Raw genomic sequence first — 27,279 nt, 5'->3', positions numbered from 1 at the left:
TTTTGTAAATAAATATTAATATTAATAATCTATATAATGTTGGAGTATGTTTTTTAGGGCTAGATTACAGGGATATATACATATTAACATATGTGATGTTGGTAGCGGTTTTTTAGGGCTAGATTAAAGGGATTTATTCTTTGGAAATAAAAAATTATACTATGTGAAGTTGGAAAAAAATCGTTTATTGAAAAAAATGCAACCTTTATAATAAAAATTTCCATGATTACAATTCATTCATGAAATTTTGAAATAATCGTTTATTGAAATAATCAAAATCGTTAAATAATCATTTCGAACAAATCACAAACTACGACGTCGGAGATAAAATTTGGTTCCCTTCCAAACCCATCTTCTTAAATTAGTGATTATTTCCCCTTCAATAATCTATAGCTCTAAATTGATGAAATATATCAAACGTACGGCCGGCGCCCTCTCCTCTTCTCCCAAATCACAATTCTCTTCTTCAAAATCCTACACAACCTAAGCACTCCAACTCAATTATCCTCTTACTCAGGCACGCTTCTAAACTTACTTTTACTCTCATCAACTATTCTATTCAATTCAATTTGTTTATTGTTGGTTTAAACCTTTTTGTATTCGATTTCTAAAACGGTTGCATTGCATTGCATGCTCTATTTTGCTTTGAGCAAAGAGGACGAGAAACCCCATGTTCATCTTCTACGCTTTGCAGGTTCCCTAAAATCATGTACCAATCCAACGCCTCGCCTTCTGCCGCCCGCCGTCAGCACTGGAGATCACAGTTCCCTTCCAACAACTATGATCGCCCACCGCCCCGGCCCAATTTCATCGTCCAGCTATGCCCCGGGCATAAGCGGGCCGACGCGGAAGCTGTAGTTCGCAAACTGAAATTCCAGCCGCAGAGATCGGATTTCGTCGTGTCGAATTCCATCTCCGCGTCACTCGATTACGAGCAATGGTGCGAGACTCTGGCGATGATGGTTCAGCTGTGGGGGATGAAATTGGAAGATAAGGGGTTTGGCTTTGTGCCCCACCTTGTTTCGAACATCGACCTTCCGTCGGATAGGCTGGAATTGAACGATCGGCTGAAGGTGTTGTTTCTCGAGAAATTGAAGGGATTGAAGGAGGGTGTGTTGGTGGACAAGTGGATGAAGAAGTTGGCTACTCTGGAAGCTGAAATGAAAAGGATTTCTAGCATCTTGATGGGTAAGGCAAGCTTGCGGGTATTCAATGAGTTGCATGAGAAAAGCGAGGTTTTGGTGGGTGAGACTACCTTTATCTCCAACAGGATTGAGGAATTCAAAAGTGGCATTAGGTCTATTGAAGAGTATTTGGAGGATGGGGAAAAGGAGGAACGCGATTTCCAACTTCTACCATTTGGACGCGGAAAGATTGAATGGGGAAGGATTTATATGTTGATGATGAGGGAATGCAGGAGGCTTGACGACGGACTGCCTATTTATGCCCATCGGCAGGAGATCATGAAGCATATATACTGCCAACAGGTTGCTCTAACCTCATTCTCTTGTATTCATTGTCACATTTCAAACATGCCAAATTATAGTAATTATATGAAAGAAAGGGTGTGACTATTTCCAACTCAATCAACTTTTATGCAAGGATGGAAGTTAACATCATATAAAAATCAACGTATAAAGAAATAGAACTGATGTCTATTATTCCAAATTTTAAGGTTATTTTGGAGCTTCTTATTTTAATAGGAATGATTGTTTGTTAATGTTGATTGTTTCATGTAGACTTGGAATTGTAGGTAAAGCATTCAGAATGTATTTTAATTGTTTCAATGGGAACTTTCACAGGTCACAGTACTTATAGGTGAGACTGGTTCAGGAAAGAGCACGCAGTTGGTTCAGTTTCTTGCTGATTCTGGAATATGTGGCGACGGTGCCATTATTTGTACGCAGCCACGAAAACTTGCTGCAATCACATTGGCCGAGAGGGTGAAAGAGGAAAGTTTTGGCTGCTACGATGATACTTCAGTTGTGTATCACCCGTCATATTCATCGCTTCAGGAGTTTGAGTCCAACGTGGTGTTTGCAACCGATCACTGCCTGTTGCAGCACTACATAAGCGACAATCAACTATCCATGATATCTTGCATTGTTGTTGACGAGGCTCATGAAAGGAGCTTGAACACAGATCTCCTTCTGGCTTTGATCAAGACTTTACTCTGTCAGAGGCCCTGTCTCAGGCTTATCATCATGTCTGCTACTGTGGATGCAGACCGATTTTCGGATTATTTTTTTGGTTGTAGGACCTTGCATGTGGCTGGGAGAAACTTCCCCGTTGTTGTTAAATATGAATCCTGCCATTCTCAAGTGTCTTCAGTTTCGAAATTAATGCCGTCGTACGTACATGATGTTCTAAATACAGTAGTGAAGATCAACAGAAGTGAGAGGGAAGGCACCATTCTTGCATTCTTGACGTCACAGAGTGAAGTAGAATGGGCTTGTGAGAATTTTCAAGCTTCGTATGCTGTAGCATTGCCCTTACATGGAAAACTTTCATATGAAGAACAACATAAAGTGTTTCTAACCTATCCAGGTAAAAGAAAAGTTATATTTTCCACCAATGTTGCTGAGACATCGTTGACAATTCCCGGCGTCAAGTATGTGGTTGACTCTGGAATGGCAAAAGAGAGCATGTATGAACCTGCTACAGGCATGAATATTCTCAAGGTTGGCAGAATCAGTCAGAGCTCTGCTAAACAACGAGCTGGTCGTGCTGGGAGAACAGAACCTGGGACATGCTATAGACTCTACTCAGAAGATGATTTTAAATCAATGCTGCCACACCAGGAACCAGAAATTCGCAAGGTACATCTTGGCGTAGCAATTTTGAAAATTATAGCATTGGGTGTGAAGGATCTGCAGGAGTTTGACTTTGTTGATGCACCTAGTGCCAGTTCCATAGATATGGCTGTCAGAAATCTTGTTCAGCTAGGAGCAGTTGTGCTGAAAAACGATGCGTATGAGTTAACAACTGAAGGGAAACACATAGTCAAGTTGGGTATTGAGCCTCGGCTTGGTAAAATAATTTTACAATCCTTCCACCAGCGGTTGGGTAAAGAGGGTCTTGTTCTTGCTGCAGTAATGGCAAATTCTAGTAGCATATTTTGCAGAGTCGGTACGGTGGATGCTAAGTTGAAATCTGATTGCTTGAAAGTGAGGTTTTGCCATCCTAGCGGTGATCTCTTCACATTTCTTTGTGTTTACCGAGAGTGGGAAGCTGTGCCACGTGAAAAGAGAAACACTTGGTGTTGGGAAAATAGCATTAATGCAAAGACATTGAGGAGATGCCAAGACACTGTTATAGAACTGGAAGCTTGCCTTAAAAATGAATTGAATATCATTGTGCCGCACTATTGGTATTGGGATCCCCATATACATGGAGAGCCTGAAAAAAGTTTGAAAAATGTAATACTCTCTTCCTTGCCTGGAAATGTGGCTATGTACTCTGGCCACGATCAACTTGGTTATGAAGTGGCACTAACAAAGAAACATGTGCCGTTGCATCCTACGTGTTCTTTGTTCAACTTCGGCCAGAGGCCAACCTGGGTGATTTTCTCAGAAATATTATCTGTGTCAAAGGAGTATTTGGCATGTGTTACAGCATGTGATTTTGATTATTTTTCGACCCTGTCTCCTTCTCTACCATTTGATTTCCTGGCAATGAACAGTCAACGGTTGCACAAGAGGGTTCTATCAGGGTTTGGAAGTGTTCAGTTAAAAAGGTTTTGTGGGAAATTTAATAGCAATGTGCGCTTTCTTGAATCAAAAATAAGAGAGTCCTGTGCTGATGAAAGGATTGGTGTTGTAGTTGATGTTGACCGGAATGAGGTGCTTGTGTATGCTTCTTCACAGCATATTGAGAAAGTGATGAGTTTAGTTGTAGAAGCATTGGAGTATGAAATGAAGCTATTGCAGAATGAGTGTATTGAGGAATTTATGTATGGCCCCAAGGCCTTAAACTCCGTCGCTCTCTTTGGAGCTGGCGCTGAGATAAAACATCTGGAACTTGAGAAGAGATGTCTGTCTGTTGACATATATCATTCTAATGTTAGCGCACTTGATCGGAAAGAGCTTCTACTCTATCTTGAGAGTTTCACTTCAGGTCTTGTTTGCTCTGTTAGCAGGTTCTTGGTCTCTGGTCAGGAAAACGAAGACAAGGACAAGTGGGGAAGGGTAACATTTTTGACACCTGATGCTGCAGAGAAGGCTACTGCGTTGAATGAGGTTGGATTTAGTGGTGGTTTGTTAAGGGTCGTTCCTTCTATAAAAAATCATGACAGTGATCTCAGAATGATGTCGTCCAACCGTATTAAAGCCAAAATCTCGTGGCCTCGTCGGCGCAGCAAAGGGATTGCATTTGTGAAATGCAATCCGGATGATGTTGAGGCAATGGTCAATGATCTCTCCAATCTAGTTATTGGTGACACGCGTGTTTGGTGTAGACCAAGTGCCAAGTTTCGAGACAGCATAAAACTTACTGGGCTTGACAGGGAGCTTTCTCAAGAAGATATACGTCCTGTCGTAAGAGCTTCAACAAGTAGGCAAATCACGGACTTCTTTCTACTGCTAGAGAATGCAAATGATGATCTTCTACCACCACCACCGGCTTGTGAGGATGCCATTTTGCGTGAAATTTCTCCCTTCATGCCTAGAAGGAATCAGGGTGCCCCTGTTAATGTTAAGGTATTTCCACCAGAAGCAAAGGACAGTATCATGAGAGCCCAAATTGATTTTGATGGAAATTTATATTTGGAGGCAGCTAGGGCCCTGGAGCATATTGATCAAAAAGTACTACCTGGATGTGGCTCGTGGCAAAAAATTGTATGTCGTCCACTATTTGATGGCTCTGTGTATTGCCCTCCCTCTGTATATCATGTTGTCGAGAATGAGTTTCATCATTTCCTCAGAAGGCTTCAGCGCGATCCGCGTTATCAAGGTACTTCACATTGAGAGAGTAGTTTTATACTATTTGACTCCCAATCATTTGCTGGTTGGGTTTTTTTAAGTGAGACTTGATTTTGATTTGTGGAAATGCCTTAAGGTGCTGTTATGTTGCTGATGTTCAAATTTGTGCAGGTGTAGAATGGTATCTGGAGAAAACCAATAACGGTGGCTACCGAGTAAAGATATCTGCTACCGCCACTAAACTTGTTTTCGAGTTGAAAAAGTCTCTGTCGGAGCTCGTTGGAGGGACAATTATACATCATCCGGATATAACCCCGGCTGTTCTTCAGATTCTTTTTTCGCGGGATGGGGTTATGCTTATGAAATCCGTTGAGCGAGGGACTGGAACGCATATATACTTCGATAAGCAGAAAATGAGTTTGAGAGTCTATGGTCCTCCAGAAAAGATGGAGTATGCACAACAGAGCTTAGTCAAAGGTCTCCTAACCCTATATGACAGTAGGCAACTCGAGATTCAACTTCGTGATGGAGTCTTCCCTCCTGATATGATGAAGAGAGTTGTTGAGCGTTTTGGGCCGGATCTTAATGGACTTAGAGATAGAGTGCCAGAGGTTGAGCTGTCTTTAAATGCAAGACGTCACACTATATCTATCGTAGGTAACAAAGCATTGATGCAAGAAGTCGAAAGATTACTGCACGATCTTGCACATTCGAGTGAGTTGCAAAGTCCGGAGAATGATTATGATAGTATCTTTTGTCTATGTGAAGTGGAGCCGTGTGATTCTCAGATGCTTGAGGACTGCCATCACAAAGTCTGCAAGTCATTTTTGGTGAGGCAGTTTGAATCTGTTATCCAAAGTGGCGGACGTTTCCCGTTACACTGTTGTAAAGAGGATTGCAAGGCTAAAATCACGGTTGCTGATTTGAGGTCTTTGTTGTGTAAAGAGAAACTTGATGAACTTTTCAAGGTTTCGTTGGGTGCGTATGTGGAAGCGAGTCGAGGTGGTTTGAAGTTTTGCCCGTCGGCCGACTGTCCATCAGTCTACAGAGTAGCGGATCCCAGTGGGGCCGCTGCAGCCTTCAGATGCGGGGTGTGCTTCATGGAGACGTGTACGAAGTGCCACATTGAATACCACCCGCTCCTGTCCTGTGAGAAGTATCGCGAGTTGAAAGGTGATCCCGAGGCATCGCTCAAGGAGTGGTGCATGGGGAAAGATAACGTGAAGAAGTGCCCGGGGTGTGGGTTCACGGTTGAGAAGGTGGACGGGTGCAACCACGTTACTTGTAGGTGCGGGAGACATGTTTGCTGGTTATGCTTGGATTCGTTCAACAGTGCCGAAGACTGCAGCAGCCATATCAGCTCTAGACACCCAAACATGTTGTTCGATCATGTATTATGAAAAATAGTGTTGGTTGCCAATTTTATTCAGTATATTAGTATATTCGTTCAACAGTGCCGAAGACATGTTTTGATTGCAACTTGCAAGAGATCCCAATCAATCACAAAGTTGGTTTTCACTCCACTCTCTCGTGTTTTTCTTGCAATAGCTACATCTGCCTTGTTCAGTTCCAGAGAAACACTGCTACTACACATTCAATCACATCCTCAATTTACACACAGAATTGACAAATCTCGTAAAATCATACATGTGCAATGTTGGGAAGAAGTAATTATTAAAGTTTGCATCATTCTCTTATTCTTTCTATATTCCACATCTCTACTACTCTCGCGACATGTCAACTCCGTATTCATGTAATCAGGAAACAAATCAGAGACTAACATTATCTACTTTGGTCCCACATCAACTCACTTACTAATCCTTCCGTCCCATTACAGTTGAGTCGTATTCCTTTTTGGGTTATTACATACTAAGTGAGTCTAATCTTTTTTGGCAAAAGCTTTATTCTGTCTCCTACAACTTCACTCTCTTTCTCTCTTTCTCTCTTTCTTATATTATATTCTCTCTCCACTTGAAAAATCTACCTGGAAAAGCGTGGTAACTCATAAAAAAGAGAAGCTGAAGATAGTTTGGCTAACCATAATATCGTCTGTCCATGCTGGAAAAATATATTGAACTGGGACAAGAAAAATATTTCGAGTAGATGTGAAAACTATGCATAAACACCAAAAGTCACCAACACAATTTTCAAAGATAATTTGCAATCAAATGTTCATTTGTATATCTGGATAACCAGAGAAAATTAAAGGAGCATGTATAATTAATTAAAACTGTATTAGTTTGTTACAACCAAGCAAGAAAATAAGTTCAGCATAAATACCCAATCCAGAAGAATTTTAGCAGTCTTGAAATCTCAATGTATGATTGGTATATCTCTTCCATGTAAGTGATAGGTTTGGAGTTTGAACAAAGTTTTATTAAATCAAAATTTGAATAGATATATAATATGTTTATCTAGTTGTCAAACCACAACTAAATTTTAAAATAAAACAAAAACAAAGTTACTGGCAAGAATTGAATTAAAATTAAATGAAAAAGAAAACCATACCTAGAATAAAAGTTAGCCTCCACAAGAAAAGCATATATAGAATGAAAGGCTGTGAGCTAAACAAGAAAAGCATATGCTTAGTAAAATGATTAAATGAGATTGGCCTCCTATGCTGTGCAGATAATGAGTAATGATCCCCTACTTTTCCTTTTAACTAGTAAAAAATATTTTTATTTGAATACTACTACTACCATATAAGTTATAAAGAATAATCACATAATAAGTTATTACACCCTATTTCATAATTTTCATATTTCACTTCTCCATTTCTAAATCTAAGCTCTCTCTCTTAATCTGTTATCATCGCAAAGAATGGAAGGAGAAGCTGCCGCTGCCGCCCTTCAAGTTCTTGTTCAAAACCTCGTCGACCACACCAAGAAAGAGTTCTCACTTGTTCGAGGTCTCAACAAAGAAGCAGCAAAACTGACTAAGCGTTTGGGTACCCTCCAGGAGTTCTTGAACGATGCAGAGAAGCGTACCATTCCCGGTGGGGCTGTCAAAAGCTGGCTCAAGAAGCTTGAAGACGTGGCTTTCGATGCTGACAATGTTTTAGACGAGTTCAACTATCGTCTCCTTTCCAAAAAAAACAAGCCCATGAAACAAAAGGTACTATCATGCTTCTCATCATCATGCGTTAATATTTCACGTTCCCGAAGCATGGCTCTTAGAATCCAAGAAATCGATGAGAATTTGGAGTCCATTAACAAAGAGGCTACCGAGCTTGGACTCAAAGAGACGCTTGCCACCAATGTACCAACTTTGGCTACCTTTGAAACTGACTCATTCACTCTTGATCCAATTTTTATTGGAAGAGATGATGTGATGTCAGAAATAGTTGAGATTCTTACAACTAGTATCAAATCCGATGAACGTTTAATTTCTATCCTTGCCATTGTGGGAATGGGAGGATTGGGGAAGACTACTTTGACTAGGAAAGTCTTTCATCTTCTAAAAGAAAAGAATCTGTTTGGATCACATATTTGGGTGCATGTTTCTCAAGTTTTTGATCCAATTGTTCTTTTCAACAAAATCCTCAAAGCACTGACTTCTCCGAATCAAGTTGAAATTGGAAGTAGGGAAGGTGTTCTTGAAAAGCTTCAACAAGTTTTGAAAGATAAAACTTATTTTCTTATTCTTGACGATGTTTGGAATGAAGATCGTCCGACATGGGATTGTTTTATCAATTCCTTGTTGGGCGTTAGTTCTATTAAGGGAAATGTCATTGTTGTTACCACTAGAATTACAAAGGTAGCTACAACTGTCAGTGCAATTCATATACATAAGCTTGAAGGATTATCAAAAGATGATTGTTGGTCGATAATCAAAGAAAGAACCTTTGGAAAAGAGAAAGTTCCTTTAAGATTTGAGGCCATTGGGACAGAAATTGCACAAAAATGTCAAGGTTTGCCATTAGCTGCCAGCGTAGTCGGTGGAGTACTACGCGATAAAAAATCTGAAGAAAAATGGCGCTCGATCAAAGAGAATTGGCTTTCAAGCAGCGAAGGAGATTATATCACAAAGATATTGAAGTTGAGCTTTGATAATTTGTCTCTACCATCACTTAAGAAGTGTTTTGCATACTGTTCGATTTTTCCTAAAGGTCGCAGAATCGAAAGGCAGAAATTGATCGAGTATTGGATGGCAGAAGGATTTCTTGTAGCTGATGGAAGCAGTGACATGGAATCTATGGGAGACAAATTTATCAATGTTCTTACACAGAAATCATTACTGCAAACTGGAGAAAGAGATCCTTATGTTAATGTGGAAAATTGTGTGATGCATGATCTTGTGCATGATCTTGCATCTTCTGTTTTAGCCGGTTCTCATAATGCAGATGGCATAAACCCAGTTCGATACATGTTTTTTGAAGAAAAGTCAAGTGATGTTCTAAAACAAAATGCAAAATATTTGCGCACTCTATTGTCCATCGATAATATCTGTGGTAACATGTTCTCAGACTTCAAATGTCTTCATATTTTAACTTTTGGAAGTTATGAAGGTAATGAGTTGCCTAGTTCAATCATGAAGTTAATACACTTGAGAGTTCTTGATATTGAACACTCAAGAATTATTGATCTTCCGGATTGGATTGGTAAGCTGGTTCACTTGCAAACATTGAGAACTGATAGTTATTTCACAAGGAAACTTCCAATTACGTTGAAGTACTTGACTAACTTAAGGCATCTTTATATTGGGCCTGATGCACAGTTGCCTGGCGAGATTGGGAGATTAACTTCTCTCCAAACACTGGAGTATTTTCAAGTTGGCGACAAAGATGGATGGAAAATCGAAGAGCTTGGAAGTTTGAATGGTCTCAAAGGATATTTGCAAATTTCAAAGCTTGAAAAGGTTACTAACAAGGAAGAGGCTGAGAAAGTAAGTCTACCTGACAAGTCAAAATTATTGAATTTTTGTTTGAGATGGGATCAAACTAGAAAGGATGAAACTACAAATGATGAGAATGTGTTAGATGGCCTTCAACCCCACCCAAATTTGAAGAGGTTATGGATTGAAGGATTCAAGGGAAAAAGATTTCCATCATGGACTCAAAAGATGGAAGTTGAAAAAGTGCGTCAAACCTCTTGTGTACCACTTAACAATTTGATTGAGGTGGGTCTCTATAACTGCTTTGAATGTGAAGAAATTCCAATGTTTGGGCAGTTGCCAAATCTCATGACTCTCCGATTGGAAGGACTGTGGAATGTGAAGTCCATAAGTTCTTCGTTCTATGGATTAGAGAAACGGGAGACGTGCATTGTTTTTCCATCTCTCAAAAAACTCGAATTGAGATGGATGATTGAGCTAGCAGAGTGGGCAGAAGTAGAATCAGAGGGTGCAAGTGGCATCAAGGTATTTCCTAAACTCCAATACTTGAAGATAGAGTTGTGCCCCAAATTGAAAGGATTGCCAAATGGTACATGCAACCTCAATTTGAAAGAGTTGATTATATACCGGTGCCTCAATTTGAAAGGATTACCAAATGGTATATGCACCCTCAATTCTTTGATGACCTTGCAAGTAGGAGATTGTCCAAATTTGGAATGGTTAGTAGAAGATATTGGCGTACAACAATCACAAGGAAGCCTCGAATGCTTGATGATTAGTGAATGCAGTGCTCTGCAGTATTTTCCATGTGAAATAATAGGATCCTCACTCCACAAACTGCTATTGGAGAATATAAGTAACCTAAAGAATCTACCTGGAATAATTGGGTGCCTCCCAAAATCACCCCATCTAAAATTTTTGAAAATTGTTGGTATTCCTCAATTCATGACCACCTGTTTTGTTGAGATCCCACCTTCTTTCAGTGGCTTGGAAATGTTAGAATTAGATGCAAGTATGGGGGGATCAATGGAGAGTGTCGATGCCTTATTGCAAGCATGCAGAAGCAGCTCCCACTCACTTACAAGTTTAACATTGAAAGGGATCCAAGGTGGTTGGGAAAATCTGGTGGAATCACTTCAACATCTTACTGCTCTTAAATGTTTAGAGTTGGAGACTATTGGAATGGAAAAGTTACCTAAATGGTTAAGTAGTGTGAATGAAAGTCGGCAGCACCAATTTCACAAAGGTTTCCATTTAAAGATTAACGGAGAAGACATATGTGAGTTTTGCTGGATATTGTATGCATCATGTTTTATATAGTAACAGAAATTTCATCTCATTAGTATCATCTGTTGTATTATACATTACAGATATACCATTGGCAGAACTACGTACATTGCTGAATTCGGGTAACCCTGGTACGTATTTGCTAGTCTCTATATTTTTGTTTAGATTATAGGTGTGTTTTATTTGATGAGAATTTATAGATGGTATATATTTCACATTCTTTCATTCTTTTCAAATATTTTGTAAGGTAGGTAATTTTTATCAACTCTTTTTTCCCACCTTTCAACTCCATTTTATGATAATATTATCATGCTAAATTGTGTAAGTTGCACATACTTATCCCAAATTGGTTAATTGAACGCTTTCCTTTCAAAAAGATTATATATTTGTACTTAATGTTTTCGTGTTTTATTTTGATTAAGAAGAAGAAGGTAAAGAAGATGAAGAAGTTGAGAAGAAGAAGGGGAAATGATTTGTCTTTGAGTCAGCTTCACCAACAATTACTCCCATATTCCTTGATTGATTTGTTTGAGACATCATCTCCAGGTCTAGCCAAGTTTTACGTATTTTCTCCTCTACTTCTTCATACTGGAAATTGCACATTAAAATTTCCCGGCAGGATTGGCATTTTCTGTTTGTGTTATTTCTTATACCACAAAATGGTGGCAGAAGAAGATGCAGCAAAGACGTGTGTTCAAGCATTGTCGAAAAGAAAGTTGACGGCTGTACGCATTGTATAGCTAGAGTTCCTCCTTGTTGATAGCAACAGTAATCCCACATCCAGGCTTCGTTGCATTAAGATAGTGTCCAGGGATCCAACCGGAGTCCCCTTGCCCCAACATGTTTGGGTTAAAGTTTTTCGTAGCTTTTATTAATCCTTCATACTCTACAGTCTTACTTTTCACAAATATCTAATTGATGATCCCTTTGTCTATACTTGTAAAAGTCTTCATAAATGTAAAAATATAAAGCCTGTGTATGCAATCCATGTATTTCAGTCACATCAGACTATTCTAAATCGATACCATAACGATCAGCTAAATATTTTTCCAGGAAAAGGCATAATTACCATGAATGATAGACATATCCCAAAAATTGTAAAGTTCATAACAAAAACAAAGTCGTATGAAGATTATTCATCATTTTACAGCCCTGGAAATTTGGAAATACAAGTAAACAAATGATTTGTTATCTCGTTTTCATACTATAGCTAAAAATTGAAATCAGATTTTGGTGAATTTAGTTTCTTTACTACAAAAGTAAAGACATGATGGCACTGTAACAAAATCCAAGCCAATATATAAGCAACCTGATTATCATGTTTCAGATAATACCGTGAGGAACATCAGAATCAAAGCGCTGAAATCAGTTGAAATTGTGGTGCTGAAACTTTTGCAATGCGCAAGCAGCCGGAACCCTTCTCTCTTCAGAACAGCTGCGCCAACTTTTAGCTAGCCTCATCATTTAGAAAATTATCGGATGCTCTTATTACACAAAATCCAATTTTTAATCAATAATATTGGAAGAACAAAGTCAAAATTTCTGATTTCAAGTGATTAAAAATCTAAACAGTAGTGCAGCAAACCACTTATGACTTATCCATTTCTTTTCCTACTCTACTCTGTATACCAATTATCCATTTCTCAGTCAGAATCAGTTACAATCTCAACCAATGGAAGGAGAAGCTGCCGCCGCTGTCCTTAAAGTTGTTGTTCAGAACCTCATCGACCATTCCAAGAAAGAGATCTCACTAATCCTACGTCTCAACAAAGAAGCAGCAAAGCTAGCTGGGAGTTTGGATACGATCCAGCAATTGTTGAACGATGCTGAGAGCCGTACCATTCCCGGTGGGGCTGTCAAAAGCTGGCTGAGGAAGCTCGAAGATGTGGCCTTTGATGCTGACAACGTTTTGGATGAACTCAATTACCATCTTCTCTCCAAACAAATCAACTCTATTAAACCCATGAAACAAAAGGTACTCTCACTGTCATGCTTCAGTCATATTGTGCATCCCAGAAATATAGCTCTCAAAATCCAAGAAATCAATGAGAATTTGGAGTCCATTTACAAAGAGGGAGCCGGGCTTGGCCTCAAAGAGAGGATTTCCATTGATGGGCCCAATTTGCCTCATGCTGCTTTTGAAACTGATTCCTTCTCACATGATCCAATTTTCATTGGAAGAGATGAGTTGGTGTCGGAAATAGTTGAGGTTATTAACACTAGTGCCACAACTGATGAACGTGTAGTTTCTATCTTTGCCATTGTGGGAATGGGAGGGTTGGGGAAGACAACCTTGACTAGGAATGTCTTCCATCATCCAAAGATAAAAACTCACTTTGGATCACATATTTGGGTGCATGTTTCTCAAGTTTTTGATCCAATCATTCTTTTCAAGAAAATCCTCAAATGCTTAACTTCTACTGATCAAGTTAAAGTTGAGAGCAGGGAAGATATTATGAAACAGCTTCAAGAAGCTTTGAAAGACAAAACTTATCTTGTTATTCTTGATGATGTTTGGAATCAAGATCGTCTCAAATGGGATGATTTTATCAATTCTTTGGTTGACGTCACTTCTACCAAGAGGAATGCAATTGTTATTACCACCAGAAATATGGAAGTTGCTTCAACTGTACAATCACTTCATACACATGAGCTCAAAGGATTATAACATGAAGATTGTTGGTCAATAATCAAAGCAAAAACTTTTGGAAAAGAGGATATTCCATCAGAGTTTGAGGCCATAGGGCTGAAGATTGCAACAAGATGTCAAGGTTTGCCATTAGCCGCTAATGTAGTTGGTGGAGCACTATGCAATAAATCAGAAGAAGAATGGCTCTCGATTGAAGACAAATGGCTTTCGCATGATGAAGGGGATCATATCACAAAGATATTGAAGTTGAGCTTTGATAATTTGTCTCTACCGTAGCTCAAGAAGTGTTTTGCATGTTGTTCGATTTTTCCTAAAGGTCGCAAAATCAAAAGTCAGGAACTCATTGAGTATTGGATGGCAGAAGGATTTCTTGAAGCTAATGGAAGCAGTGAGATGAGTGCTTGGGCGACAAATTTATGAAAGTTCTTCTACACAACTCTCTACTACAAGTTGCAGAAAGATATGATTATGGAAATGTAGAGAGTTGTGTGATGCACGATCTCGTGCATGATCTCGTATGTTTAGTTTCAGGTTCCTCTAATAATACAGAAGGTGGGAGCCGAGTGAGATACATGATTCATGATGGAAAAGGTCGTATTCCAAAAGAAGTGGCAAAATATTTGCGTACATTATTGTTCAAGGGAAGAATTCGTGGTATCATGTTTGCCAATTTCGATCATCTACATGTTTTAATTCTTGCAAATTCTTGGTGTATAAAGTTGCCAAGTTCGATAAGGAAGTTGATACATTCAAGGAAACTTGATATTTCATCAACGTATGTTAAATATTTGCCAGACTGGATTGGTGAATTACATCAGTTGCAAACATTAAACGCATGTGCAGAAAGATTGGGGGAACTACCCAAGTACTATGAAGTACTTGATTAATTTAAGGCATCTTTATATTAAATAACTTGAATTCAGCTATGGATTCCAATAAACGTGTTACCAGACCTTCCTTATCGGCGGAGATTGGGTCCGGCCAGAGCTTGCAGAAATCGAAGCGCCAGGATCAGACGAGAGAGATAGATATGAGTTTTCGTCAGCTGAACCAATTCACTTGAGTGAGACAGAGGAGAGTGGAATTTCGTGTGTAGGGGTGAAATCCATAAATCTACGAAGGAACGCCAAAAGCGAAGGCAGCTCTCTGGGTCCCTACCGACGCTGGGGTGCGAAAGCATGGGGAGCGAATGGGGTACCGAGATTGGAAGTTTAACTTCTCTCCAGACTCTAAAGTATTTTAATGTTGGCGACAAGAATGGATGCAAAATCGAAGAGCTCCAGAGTTTGAATGGTCTCAAAGGAACACCGGAAATTTCTAACCTTGAAAGGGTTGAAAACAAGGAAGAGGCTGAGCAAGCATGTCTATCTAACAAGTGAAAAATATTGGAGTTGCGTTTGACATGGAGCATGCATAGAGAAGTTGAAGCTACAAATGATGAGAACGTGTTGGAAGGCCTCCAGCCTCACTCTAATCTGAAGAAGTTAGGGATTGAAGGATTCAATGGAAAAAAGATTTTCATCATGGACTCGAAATATGGTAACTCAAAATGTGTCTCAAGGTTGTTGGGTACCACTTAACAAGTTGATTGAGATACAACTCTCCAATTGCTCAGAATGTGAAGAAATTCCAATGTTTGGGCAGTTGCCAAATCTCAAGTCTCTCTGGTTAGAAGGATTGACAAATTTGAAGTCGATAAATTCTTCTTTCTATGGATTAGTTGAATGAGGAGACACGTATTGTTTTTCCGGCTCTAGAAAGGCTCGTGTTGGTTGAAATGCCTAAGCTGACAGAGTGGGCAGAAGTAGAATCTCCATGTGCAAGTGATGTCAAGGTATTTCCTAACCTTCAACAGTTGGAGATCTCTCGGTGCAAGTAATTGATGACTTTTCCTAGTCACTCATGGTCATGCCTCAAAATTTTGATAATCAGGGAGACTGGGAGCATGCCTTTAACATACATATTCAATACCAAATTAAAGTTGCTAACAGAGCTTTGCATAGAAGGAATAGATGATCTGGAGTATCTCCCAAACTGGTTATTTTATAACAATCCCAATCTCTTGGAGTTACGTATAACAAAGTGTTCCAATTTGAGAGAATTACCGGATGGTCTAGGAACCCTCAATTCTTTGGAGAAGTTGATTATAAGCGACTGTCCAAATTTGGAACGAGTAGCAGATATTGGTGCACAAGAATCACAAGGAAGCCTCGCATGTCTTAAAAGGTTGGAGATTCGTGAATGCAAAGCTTTGCTGTACTTTCCATGTGAAATGGTAGGATCCTTGGTCGAGACACTGTGGTTTGAGAATTTAAGTAGCCTAAGAGTCTACCCGGAATAATTGATTGTCTGCCGAAATTTCCTCGTATGACGCATTTAGAAATAATGCATGTTTCTCGATTTAAGGCTTCCTATTATGGTATTGTTTTGGATATCAATGTTAGTACGGAGGGATCTATGGAGACCATTGATGTCTTATTGCAAATATTCAACACTAACCCACTTGGCAGATTAGGACTGACAGGGAGGGAAGCTTGGGGAAATTTGCCAGAATCAATTCAACATTTCACATCTATTACTTATTTAAAGATACAGAATTTTGGAATGGAAGAGTTGCCTGAATGGTTGGGGAACCTCTCATCTCTAAAGGTATTGAAAATATATTATTGCAAGAAGTTAAGGTGTCTACATGCACTGCGCGGCCTCACATCACTTCGATACTTAGAAATTAATGGCTGCCCAGAAATAAGTATTGAACAACAAAGTGATGAAGTTGATTCCCAGTGGCCCAACATTTGCCATATCCGCTACATTTGGATTGATGGAGACATACTAGGTGAGTATGAATACATTTTTATTGTATTGACTTTCATTGACTTGTTGATTAAACCTTTTCTCCATTAATCCTTTTTTGTGTTTGACAGTTAGAGGATGGAGGAGAAAAGTTGAGATTTTGATGAGTGGGTGCCTCTAAAAGTGTCTATTTGAATTGCTCAAGCACACTTAATGTTTACCGGTAAGAAATCTCATATTGCAATTCTCTTTTCTTTCTTTGCTCTTTGTTGAAAAGGTGGGAATATCAACAGTTATCCATTGCTCGATTTTGCTACATTGCTCTGCACCCAAAATGCAGTGTTTTCCATTAGCTGTTCAGACCGTAAATTGCAAATTAATACTCCCTCCGTCCACCATTAGGAGTCCCATTTCTCAATGGCACGAGTTTTAAGAAATGTTCAGAAAAGCAGATGGAAAATAGTTAGTGGAATAGGGGTCCCACTTGTATATATTAGTTTTAAATGAAATGTGAGTGGAGTGAGTTAGTGGAAGGTGAGACCTTATTACCATTTATGGTAAAAGTGAACCGGGACTCTTATTCGCGGACGGACTAAAATGGAAAAACGGGACTCCTATTCACAGACGGAGGGAGTAATCTCCAATATGTATAACACAAATTGAATCTTCTATTGTGCATTCATGTTGCATCAAATATTTATAGTACTCCCTCCGCCCCCCATTAAGAGTCACACTTTTTCATTTCGGTCCGTCCCCAATTAAGAGTCACACTTCATTTTTACCATAAATAGTAAGTAGGTCCCACATTCCACTAACTCAATTCACTCACATTTTATTATAAAACCAATATAAAAAAATAGGTACCACATTCCACTAACTTTTTCAACCAATTTTTCTTTACATTTCTTAAAACCCGTGTTCAATCAAAGAGTGACTCCTAATAGGGACGGAGGGAGTACTATTTAGGTAGTTTTAAGTAGGAGTATTATGATAACAATTAAGATACAATGAAAGTGTTTTTATATTATATTTTCTCTGTCTCACAAAAATATATACTCTTTCCTTTTAGCAAGTTTGTTCTACAAGAGTGTTCACTTTTTAATTTTAGAAACTCCTTTATCTCTAATGAGGTGCGACTCATCTCCATTAACAGTTCTTTAATTTTTTTTTTCTTTGTATCTCTATCTTACTTTACTAATTGTATATTAAAACTCGTATCCAATCAAATTTTGCTTACCCTTGTGGGATGGATGGAGTATTTATTACTCATTCCATCCCACTGTAGTTGAGTCATATTTTCTTTTAGGTGGACTGCACAAGGTAACTATTTGAGTCTGTCTTTTGACAAAAACTTTATTTCCTCTCCTATGACACTCTCTTTCTATTATCCTACTTTAATTTTTTTCAACTTAAACTCAAACAATATTTTTTAATCTCTGTTATGGAAATAAATGTATTAAGGTGGGATAGAGGGAGTGCTATTGATCCATGCAGGAAAGATTCATTTGAAAAATTGTTGCAAGTCGAAAAAAAGATAAGCTGATGATAGTTTGGCTACCATACTCTCTGTGCTAGAAGAATATATTGAATTTAGACAAGAAAAATGTCACTATTAGATCTGAAAGCTATGTATGAACACCAAACGTCACCAATACAATTTTCAAAGATAATTTGCAATCAAATGTATGTACATCTGCATAAACAAAGAAAAAGAAGCATGTATGATTAAATAAAACTGCATCAGTTAGTTACAAACATGCAAGAAACAAGTTCAGCATAAATACCCAATCCAGAAGAATTTTAGCAGCCTTGAAATCTCGGTGTGCTATTGCCTATTGGTATATATTTTCGTGGAAGTAGCTAAGGCCTTTGCAACATCTTTATCAACCATTTGGGTGGGTACATCATTAAGACAGAATTTGAAGCTTTTGCCCAGATTTAAAAAATGAACGCCAGCACGATTTGGAACATGACCAGAAAATAACAAGAATTTAACTCCAAAAGTGAATCTAATACGAGTCTTATTTTGGAAAAAAATCTCCCACTCTTCTCATTAAAATATTCAACTACTTTTTCTATCTACTTACTCCATCTTACCAACTCTTCCTAAATTCCTGTGTCACTCAAGAATGTGGACCTCTTGAATGAGACGAAGGGAGTAGTTGATAATATAACTTATACTCCTTTCGTCCCACTTTAAGTGACACATTTTTTTTTTTTGACGCTCCATTCTAAACGACACATTTCTAAATATAAAAACATCTCTCTCTCTTTACTTTTTTCTTCTCCGTGCTAAGTTACAAATACTACACTTAAAGTGGGAAAGAGAGAGTATTAAGTATTTATAAAAATGTAGGCTCTTTCAATGTTGAACCCGTTATTTTAGTTATTATCAATATCCATTTTATAGGTATTTGTTTCTCATTATAATCTTTATATATCACAGCTTCTTACCATCGATACTACAACTACTTACGGTTAGATAAATATCAAAAATCATTCTGCAACTGTTAATAATAATTTGGATCCCACGTAGCCGAAATCCTGGATCAGTCACTGCCCATCACTACATTGCATAAGGGGTTAACTATTGTTTATGAATGAGAGAGAACCTAATACCACTCCGTCCATGGTACAATTGCAGGATTTGTGTTCAACTCTCGTTGAGCAGTATTTCCATGGTGATGGGACTTCTCCGTCTCCTCATCCTACATAACTCTTGCTCCCACCAGATCTTCATATGCTTGTAACGCATGCGCTAGGCTGTTCGGTGTACGGCCCATGCCAGGCTTCCACAAAAAGTTTTTGTTCTGTTTCTAGATAAAATGGCTCTTTTCAACCTCACATGTATATGTGTTCATTAGAACCTGAGCTGTAAAAGATGACCATCACTTTCAGTGTTTTTCTCCTGAAAAAACATGAACAATAACTATCAACTGACACAAATCTAAAACAAAAACGACATACACAAAGAAAAATGAAAGGGCAACAAGCAAAAGAACCACTTAAGCATTTGATACCAATGAATCTTTAAATGGTCAAAATTTCATCTAACCTTTTCACATCCTCTTCTAACTATCACAAAAATAAAAGAAAGACCTACTTCATCTTCTCCTACTTATTACTCCATCTGTCTAACAATAAGAGCCTTATTTTGTTATTTTAATCTGTCCCACAATAAGAATCACATTTCACTTTTATCATAAATAATATATATTCTACTAACTCATTTAACTCACATTCTATAATAAAAGCAATATAAAAAAGTGGATCTCATATTCCACTAACTTTTCTAACCCACTATTTTTTGCATTTTTCAAAATCGGTGCCCACATCAAACATGACTTCTATTATGGGACGGATGAAATACAAATGAATTTCCCTTTTTTCTATCCCATTGATCAGATCATGAAACCGTTTTTGTGACAATTAATGATAATTTAATATTCTCTCCGTCCCATAAAAATATGGACACTTGGAACGGTATGAAATTAATATATAATTGGCAAAGTAAAAGAAAGATAAAAAGAAAAAGTAATTATAGTATTATTAGTGGATATGGAGGCCCACTTATTAGAGAGAAGGAAGTTACCAAAAATAAAAGGGAATATTTTTATGGAACATCCCAAAATAAAAAAAATGGCCTTATTTTGTTGAGACGGACTATTGTAATGGAGCATTTCCCTATATTGTAGTGTTATACAAAACTGTTGCTGTGATATTTTGATTCAGTTCTTACTCCATGAATAATTATCCCAAAACTCATAAAATGATCAAATCATGGAATCTTGGACAAAACTTACAAATATTCTAATACTAATTCATATCCGAAACTTACAAATATTCTACTAATTCGTACTCAAAACTTACATATTTAAAATTACTAATTGTAACTATCACACAACAAATACAAAAACATTAGAATAAAACAATAAACTACTCCCTTGATGAGTAGATTTGTTGCTTATACATCACTTTCTTCCTACATCCTCTAACACGGCCATGGCCGTCGCCTCCACCAAAGACCTACTCACCGATCTCTCCCCCCTCATCCAAGTCTACACCGACGGCACCGTCCACCGCCTTATCTCCTCCCCCCACGTCCCCCCATCTCCGGAAGATCCCGCCACCTCCGTCGCCTCCAAAGACATCCTCATCCCCCCCTCCAACATCCCCGCCAGGCTCTACCTCCCTAAACTCTCCGCCGCCCCTCAAAAGCTCCCCATCCTCCTCTACCACCACGGCGGCGGCTTCTGCCTCGAGTCCGCCTTCTCCTTCCTCCACCACCGCTACGCCAACCTCCTCTCCGCCGCCTCCCCCGCCCTCATCCTCTCCCTCGAGTACCGCCTCGCCCCCGAACACCCCCTCCCGGCCGCCTACCACGACTCCTCCTCCGCCCTCCGCTGGCTATGCTCCCACGCGCTCGACGATCCCACCTTCGAAAAGGACCCGTGGATCGCCGATCACGCCGACCTCGGCAGGATTTTCATCGCCGGAGACGGGAGCGGCGCTAACATCGCCCACAACGTAGTGATGCGGGCCGGGTCGGATCCCCTGCCAGGTAACGTCAAAGTCAACGGAGCGATTCTTTGCCACCCGTTTTTCTGCGGCGAGGATGATCTCGAGCGGGGCTTGGGTTACCGGCTTTGGTCGTTTGTCTATTCGAGTGCGGGCGGCGGGATTGATAATCCGGCGATCAACCCAGTGGCGGACGGAGCACCGAGCTTGTCCGGGCTCGGATGCTCGAGGATGATCGTTTGTTTGGCGGAGAAGGATCCGGCGGCGGCGAGGGGGAAAGTGTATGCGGAGATGGTGAGGCGGAGCGGGTGGAGAGGCGAGGTGGAGACGGCGGAGTATGAAGGGGAGGGACACTGCTTTCAGATTTCTGATACTCACTCACAAAATGCTAAGAATTTTATTGATCGATTGGTTGCTTTCATTTCACGATGTTCTTGAGTATTTTAATCTCTTTATGTTTGGGTTGATAAAAGAGTATTGAGTATGCATTTGTGAATTCCTTCTTGAAATGTTACCTATGATTCTCTAGTTCTATATCAAATTTTGTAAATTCTGATAAATTTAGAAGTCCACATAATAGAATTCAGAGCTTGAAAACATGCTAGAAGTAAGAACGCCCATGGCCTGATATGGGACGGCGACAGGTCACACAGTTGTTTTGCCACACCGGGCTGCCCGACCTTAGTCTACGTTTACCAATGACTCATGCCATGTCATTTTCAAAAATTTTAAAAAAATAGAAATTGAAGTCTTTTCTCAACCAATAGTCACTTAGAGGCAGGGATCTAGTTCCCTTCTTGTGCTAAAAGCCACCATGCTAAAAGCCACGGGGGATCCACGGGGGATGTTATGCTCAAATACACGCATATTTTATATATAATGATAAAATATTAATTTTATTTTATTTAAAATAATGGCTTGTATGAAACAACATATTCTGTTGTGGCTTAGAGCATAGCAGGGGATCCAAACCCTAGAGGCAGACCCAAACCGACTGGTCTCATTGGAATTTAATATATTGGCATAATCCCATTGGTTGATATATATAGTTTGTTTAAAATTTTAAATATCTTTTGTATATCATATCACAAAATTATTATACCAAAATTCATCATTTTTTATTCCTTATAAATATAGATCACATATGCTATAGTTTTGCACATAAAATATATCATCATTTCTCTTCATATAATACTTTCTTTGATAGTCCCTCCGTTCCGCGGTAGTAGAGGCGTTTCATTTCGGCACAAGATTTAAGAAAAATTGTGTTAAGTGGGTTAAATAAAGGAAGAATAAAGTAAAAAGTGAAAAGAGTAGAGAGATGAAGAAATAATAAATTAAGAGAGAGTAAAGTAAGAGATAAGAAATGTGTTGACTTTTGCTATAAAAGGAAATGACACAACTACTATGAAACGTACCGAAATGTCAAAATGACTCAACTACCACGGAACGGAGGGAGTATAATTTCTTACTCCCTCCATTCCAACTAAGTTGAGTCTTATTCCTTTTTGAAATGTCCCAACAAAATTGAGTCATTTTCTTTTTTGACAAAAAATAAAATATCCAACCACTCTTACTTTACTCCACTTACTCTACTCTTTCTTTATCTTTCCTACTTTATTCATCTCTCCTACTTTTTTACACAATTTCTTAATCTTCGTGCCCAAAAGTTTTGTATCAATTTAGTCGGGACATGGGGAGTATTATTTAGTATCCTTTGTTGTTCATATAGAGGATAATGAGAATAATATATTCTCGGAATTCCTAAATTTGTTATTTATAAATTCCATTATGGAGTAATAATATAAAAATAAATATTATAGTGGTATGGTTGGGTGGTCATTGATAAACCATAAAAGAAATGTATGGGTGGATGGATATTGATAAGGTGGATGATGATGTGGAGGAGACAGAAATTAATTAACTATTGAAAAAGTGGATGGTTGGGTTTGGTTGAGTGGTCGCAGATAAACATGGTCTTAGAGCATCCGCAATGGTGTGGATTTCGTCAGGACGAGGCCTCTTTCTTGTCATTGTCCGTCGTCGTCTGACCATTGCAGGCGGACGGAGGATCGTCCGGACGAGCGACACGACTGAAATTTCGATCGCGGACGACGCGTCATCCGCCCATTGCAGGCATACGTACGAGGACGAGCGACACATTTTCATTTTTTTTTTCAATCTATAAATATACCCCATTTTCACTCACTTCTCACACAACTCTCACAACATCTCTCAAATCTCACTCACTCACTCACTCCTCACTCTTCCAAAATGTTTCCTGGCGAGGATCTAAATCAGGCTATGGAGCGCATAATGTTTGCTTTAGGGACCAGATTCTCGCTGGTATTCGTGCAATACAAGAGCAAGAGCAGGCCGAAAAGCAGGTCTCGAGGCCCATCCACCACTGGACATCCATCCACCGAGTGCATGGTGTAGCTCATCAACGTCCGTTCGAAGACTACTTCGCCGATGAACCACGGTGGGGACCGACAGTTTTTCTCCGGCGGTTTAGGATGCGGCAAGAACTGTTTCTTCGCATTGTTCAAACGCTGGAGGTGCACGACGAGTACTTCCAGCAGCGGCAAGATGCGGCCCCGCAGAGTTGGCCTATGTTACCACGGTGGACATGTTCGTCGAGTATCTTCACGTCGGGGATATAACTGGCGGGAGAGTCTGGCAAAATTTTGTGCGGGCATGGTGGACGCCTTCGGTGCTACATATTAGTGCAAGCCGACCGTCGTTGATTGCCAGGACATGATGGAGATACACAAGAGGGTGCACGAATTTCATGGTTGATTTTTATAATATTTATTTAGAGTATTATTGATTTTCTCACATTACTATTTTAATTCATTTTCCCTCTAGTAATTTTGCATAAATGATTTAAATTTGTATTCATAAAAAATGATATTTATAATAATAAAAAATAATTCTATAGACATGTAAATATATAATACTGTATAATATTAGTAAAATTAATATCAATTTATATTTATATTTTTCTTATTATCTATTTCTCATGCAGGACTTTTTCTATAGCTTATCTTCGAGTTGTTTCCTAACACTGAACATACTCAATAATTTTAATACTCCCTACATTCACGAAAAAAAGTCTCATTCTATCAGTTTGAAATGTCCTCAATGTTGGGGTTTGTATACTAAAAGATGCTTCGAGCGTACATGCCTTTGTACAGTCAGCTTGTGCATGCATACGAGAAACACCACGTCCACTTGTTTACCTAATTATGAGAATAAATAATATAATTTAATGGTTTATTATTGAAATATGATAAACAAGTCTAAGGCTTTTTACTAAGAAGGTCAAGTAGGGAAATTCGATGAATCTCCTTATGAGTTTTCCAGTAGGGGACTTGGCCAGATCTAGTAAGAAGAAAAACGTATTCACAACCTAGATAGGCTTTGGCTACCTATTGGTACTGTTGCGGTGTTTGTGATAATTCTCTCTTACCTAAGACGAGATTAGTAACACCGGTGTGGTAAAGCACTGAAAGGATCTAATATGAAATGTATTCTTTATTGCTATCTACTGTAAGAATATATTTAAGAAATTTTAGTATTTTCTAGTCTATGGAATTAATATCAATAGTGTTTATTCAGTCATACGCCACTTTGACTTATCAATATGTGAGAGTCTATATGTAACTCAAGTTCATAATATCTTGGGTGGTAGTAATTGAATAACATGAAGGTATTGGAATATTATTTCATGGAATCTGCGTGCCCAGTGTGGTATGATTAAATCCCTAAGGGTGATCCCCAAGAGGTGTTTGAAAAAGGAATTTATTATTCAGAAAACTGCACAGTTGGAATTTATTCCACGAATAATAAATAAAGTTTCAAACTAGAAAAACTCTTTGGAGAATTAATTTAATTCTAGTCACATAGCAGACAAAAGAATTAAATTGATGGATCAAGATAATCTTAAACGCGGGAAATATTATAAAATAAAATGGACCCAAGTTATTTGTAATTTGGTGATTTAAGTGGGAGTACAATATTATTCTTTAGTGGAACAAAATAATATTTCATTGATAATATATTAAATCATGGGTCATTTGATTTAATTAGTAATTTATCTAATGGGTGAGCCCAACACTTAAATCATTCCATGGATCCCCTAACCCTAGCACACCACACAATACACAACACACACTAAACCCTAACCCTACCGCCATTCTTGGCGTCTCTCTCTCCCCCTTGGCTCGATTTTCGTTCCTAGCACGTGGGAGATTTAGGGTTCTTGTTTTGTTCTTGATCTATCCTAATTCATAGGATTAGATCGAGGCAATCTCGTGTTTTTTGTTTGGTTTTCCTAGATCTCTTCAAAGCTATTTGTTGATTATCCAAGATCCGCCCACAAGGATGGATGATGAAGGACAAGCGGATGGATGATGAAGGACAAGGGAATAGTACGGAAGATTCGTGGTCGATAAACCAAGGATCTCCGGGTGGTGCAACTAGCAACGTCAATCCGATGTCGGATTATGAGGTAACATTTAATTCACGTCGAATATGCATGTTTATGTGAATATTTGATGTGTGATCTATAGATCTATGTTTATTGCATGAAATTGGAATCGAATCCATTATCACCTAAATAGATCCGTTAAGGACCTGTTTGTTTTCCGTGTCTTCCGCTGCGGCAGTCCCAACACTCAAAACATAGCTCCATTTATAAAAATAGAAAATTTTTCGTTTTCCTTTCATAGTTTACCTATTTTTCTCTCACCTCTCTTACTTTATCCACATTTTAAATCATTATTCTCTTACTTTACCACTTTCTCATTAAAACTTCGTATCGTATATAAATGAGACTATTTTTGTGGACCGAGAGAATAGTTGTTTGGGGCCCCATCCTTAAAAGTCTGGCTCCGCCACTGGATCTGGCATGCTCACTTCGGCGTGGCTGGGTAAAACAAAGACTTCAACGTGTTAAACACCTCGAGTCTCTTCACCGAGCAATTTATGCACTATTTTTTAGCACTATTAATATCTGCAAGTATACAGAGTAGCAACAGTATAGCTAAAGGTCAGTACCGGATATCGAACACAGGAAAAACAAACACGGACTGTCTATCTTGTACTAAAACACAATTACTATTTGGAAAAATCGAAGGATTTTGGAAAACTTTGAAGACTTTGAAAAAAGAAAGCAATTGAAAGCAATAAGCAACTGATTACAGATAAAACACTGAGATAAAAGTATAGAGATAAAGGAATTACAGGGATGTGCGTTTACAGTTATGGTTATACAAATTCCAAACTATAATACCCTAGCGCAGTTATAACTTTGATAGGAGAGTCACCTAGCTTATGCTCATGCGATGCAAACGTTGATTACTAACATTAGGGTTGTCAATCCTAACATGTAACTCCTAAAAGCTCCTAAGACCCTTGAAAAATCCTCACTCTCAATTAACAGTGCTATTTAAAGGAAACTAATTGTAGTGTCTACTAAGTGGACCTAACTTGCTAGAACTCTCTCACAGTTATGAAGCAAGTTATATTTGATCATGCATGATTGTGTCACTCAATTACGAAGCTTCCAGCGCAACTTAGGAAAGAAATAAAGTAAAAACAAAACGGATATTAAATAGAAAAAGGAATTGTATAACCAAAGTCGTTACTAACACATCCCTAGAATCCTATGAATTTAGTTATACATGATGTAATAATCTAAACACATAGATTGAAGGGAAAACAATTGGAACATAAAACTAAAGCAAATCAAGCCCGTAGGTTGTATCCTTGTTGTTCTTGATGTTCTTGAATCCTTCTTCAACTCCTTGCACAATGAAGTACTCTAGCTTTTAATCTCTGGGAATTATGATGCAAAAAGAGGTTCTGATTTGATGAAACTTGATGTCTTATTTATAGGGGAAAGTCACTCCTCATCCTAGAAGTAAAAGATCTTCAAAATATGGTAACTCTTGGAGAGAAATCTAGGTCAAATCTGATTCGCCGCTTTTCGTGGCAGGCCGCTGCACATTCTCCGGCGGTCGCCACACTTTAGTCCAGAGTCTCTGCCACCTCGGTGGCGGGCTGTCACACTTCCTCCGGCGGTCGCCAGGTGGGCCGCTACAAACCACTGGCCGCTGGGCGCCGGCGGTCGCCGTACATGTTGCGGCGGTCGCCGGTCGCCGCCTGAACTCCAGATTTTCAGACTTTGTGTTTTGACTCCCTTTTTCGGCTCAAATATGCACATTTCTCACTAAACACGTCAAAATATCAAAATGTATAAAATATGCAAATAAT

At 38.8% G+C, this 27,279-nt stretch overlaps 3 protein-coding genes and 1 pseudogene across 4 annotated transcripts; all 4 read left to right on the top strand.

Moving 5' to 3' along the window:
* Positions 1-609: 609 nt before the first annotated feature.
* LOC125219214 (ATP-dependent RNA helicase DEAH11, chloroplastic-like) lies at positions 610-6,442 on the top strand. Its single transcript, XM_048121130.2, has 3 exons — positions 610-1,487; positions 1,803-4,950; positions 5,091-6,442. Exons 1-3 carry the CDS (start codon positions 708-710, stop codon positions 6,317-6,319), a joined length of 5,157 nt encoding a protein of 1,718 aa, XP_047977087.1. The 5' UTR covers positions 610-707; the 3' UTR covers positions 6,320-6,442.
* Positions 6,443-7,682: 1,240 nt separating this feature from the next.
* Positions 7,683-11,994, top strand: LOC125186539 (putative disease resistance protein RGA3). Of its 2 annotated transcripts, XR_016136029.1 has the most exons (4): positions 7,683-11,031; positions 11,123-11,170; positions 11,462-11,585; positions 11,709-11,994. XR_016136029.1 is itself a non-coding variant. In XM_089066197.1 (3 exons), the coding sequence occupies exons 1-3, from the start codon at positions 7,740-7,742 to the stop codon at positions 11,509-11,511; spliced, it is 3,390 nt and encodes a 1,129-aa protein (XP_088922323.1). In that variant the 5' UTR covers positions 7,683-7,739; the 3' UTR covers positions 11,512-11,994. The 2 variants fall into 2 exon arrangements, 1 of the variants encoding a protein (XP_088922323.1); XM_089066197.1 differs by having other exon boundaries at positions 11,462-11,994.
* A 717-nt stretch (positions 11,995-12,711) lies between these two features.
* LOC125186532 (disease resistance protein RGA2-like) lies at positions 12,712-16,030 on the top strand (annotated as a pseudogene).
* Positions 16,031-20,415: 4,385 nt separating this feature from the next.
* Positions 20,416-21,534, top strand: LOC125202192 (2-hydroxyisoflavanone dehydratase-like). Its single transcript, XM_048100554.2, has one exon. The coding sequence runs from the start codon at positions 20,485-20,487 to the stop codon at positions 21,436-21,438; it is 954 nt and encodes a 317-aa protein (XP_047956511.2). The 5' UTR covers positions 20,416-20,484; the 3' UTR covers positions 21,439-21,534.
* The last annotated feature ends 5,745 nt before the right edge of the window (positions 21,535-27,279 follow it).

Source organism: Salvia hispanica, chromosome 2 (assembly GCF_029641045.1).
Source record: "Salvia hispanica isolate PSC_SH4W2 chromosome 2, Shi_PSC_v1, whole genome shotgun sequence".
Lineage (NCBI taxonomy): Eukaryota > Viridiplantae > Streptophyta > Magnoliopsida > Lamiales > Lamiaceae > Salvia > Salvia hispanica.
Note: the sequence above shows the minus strand (reverse complement) of the source record. Positions and strands in the feature narration are given on the sequence as shown.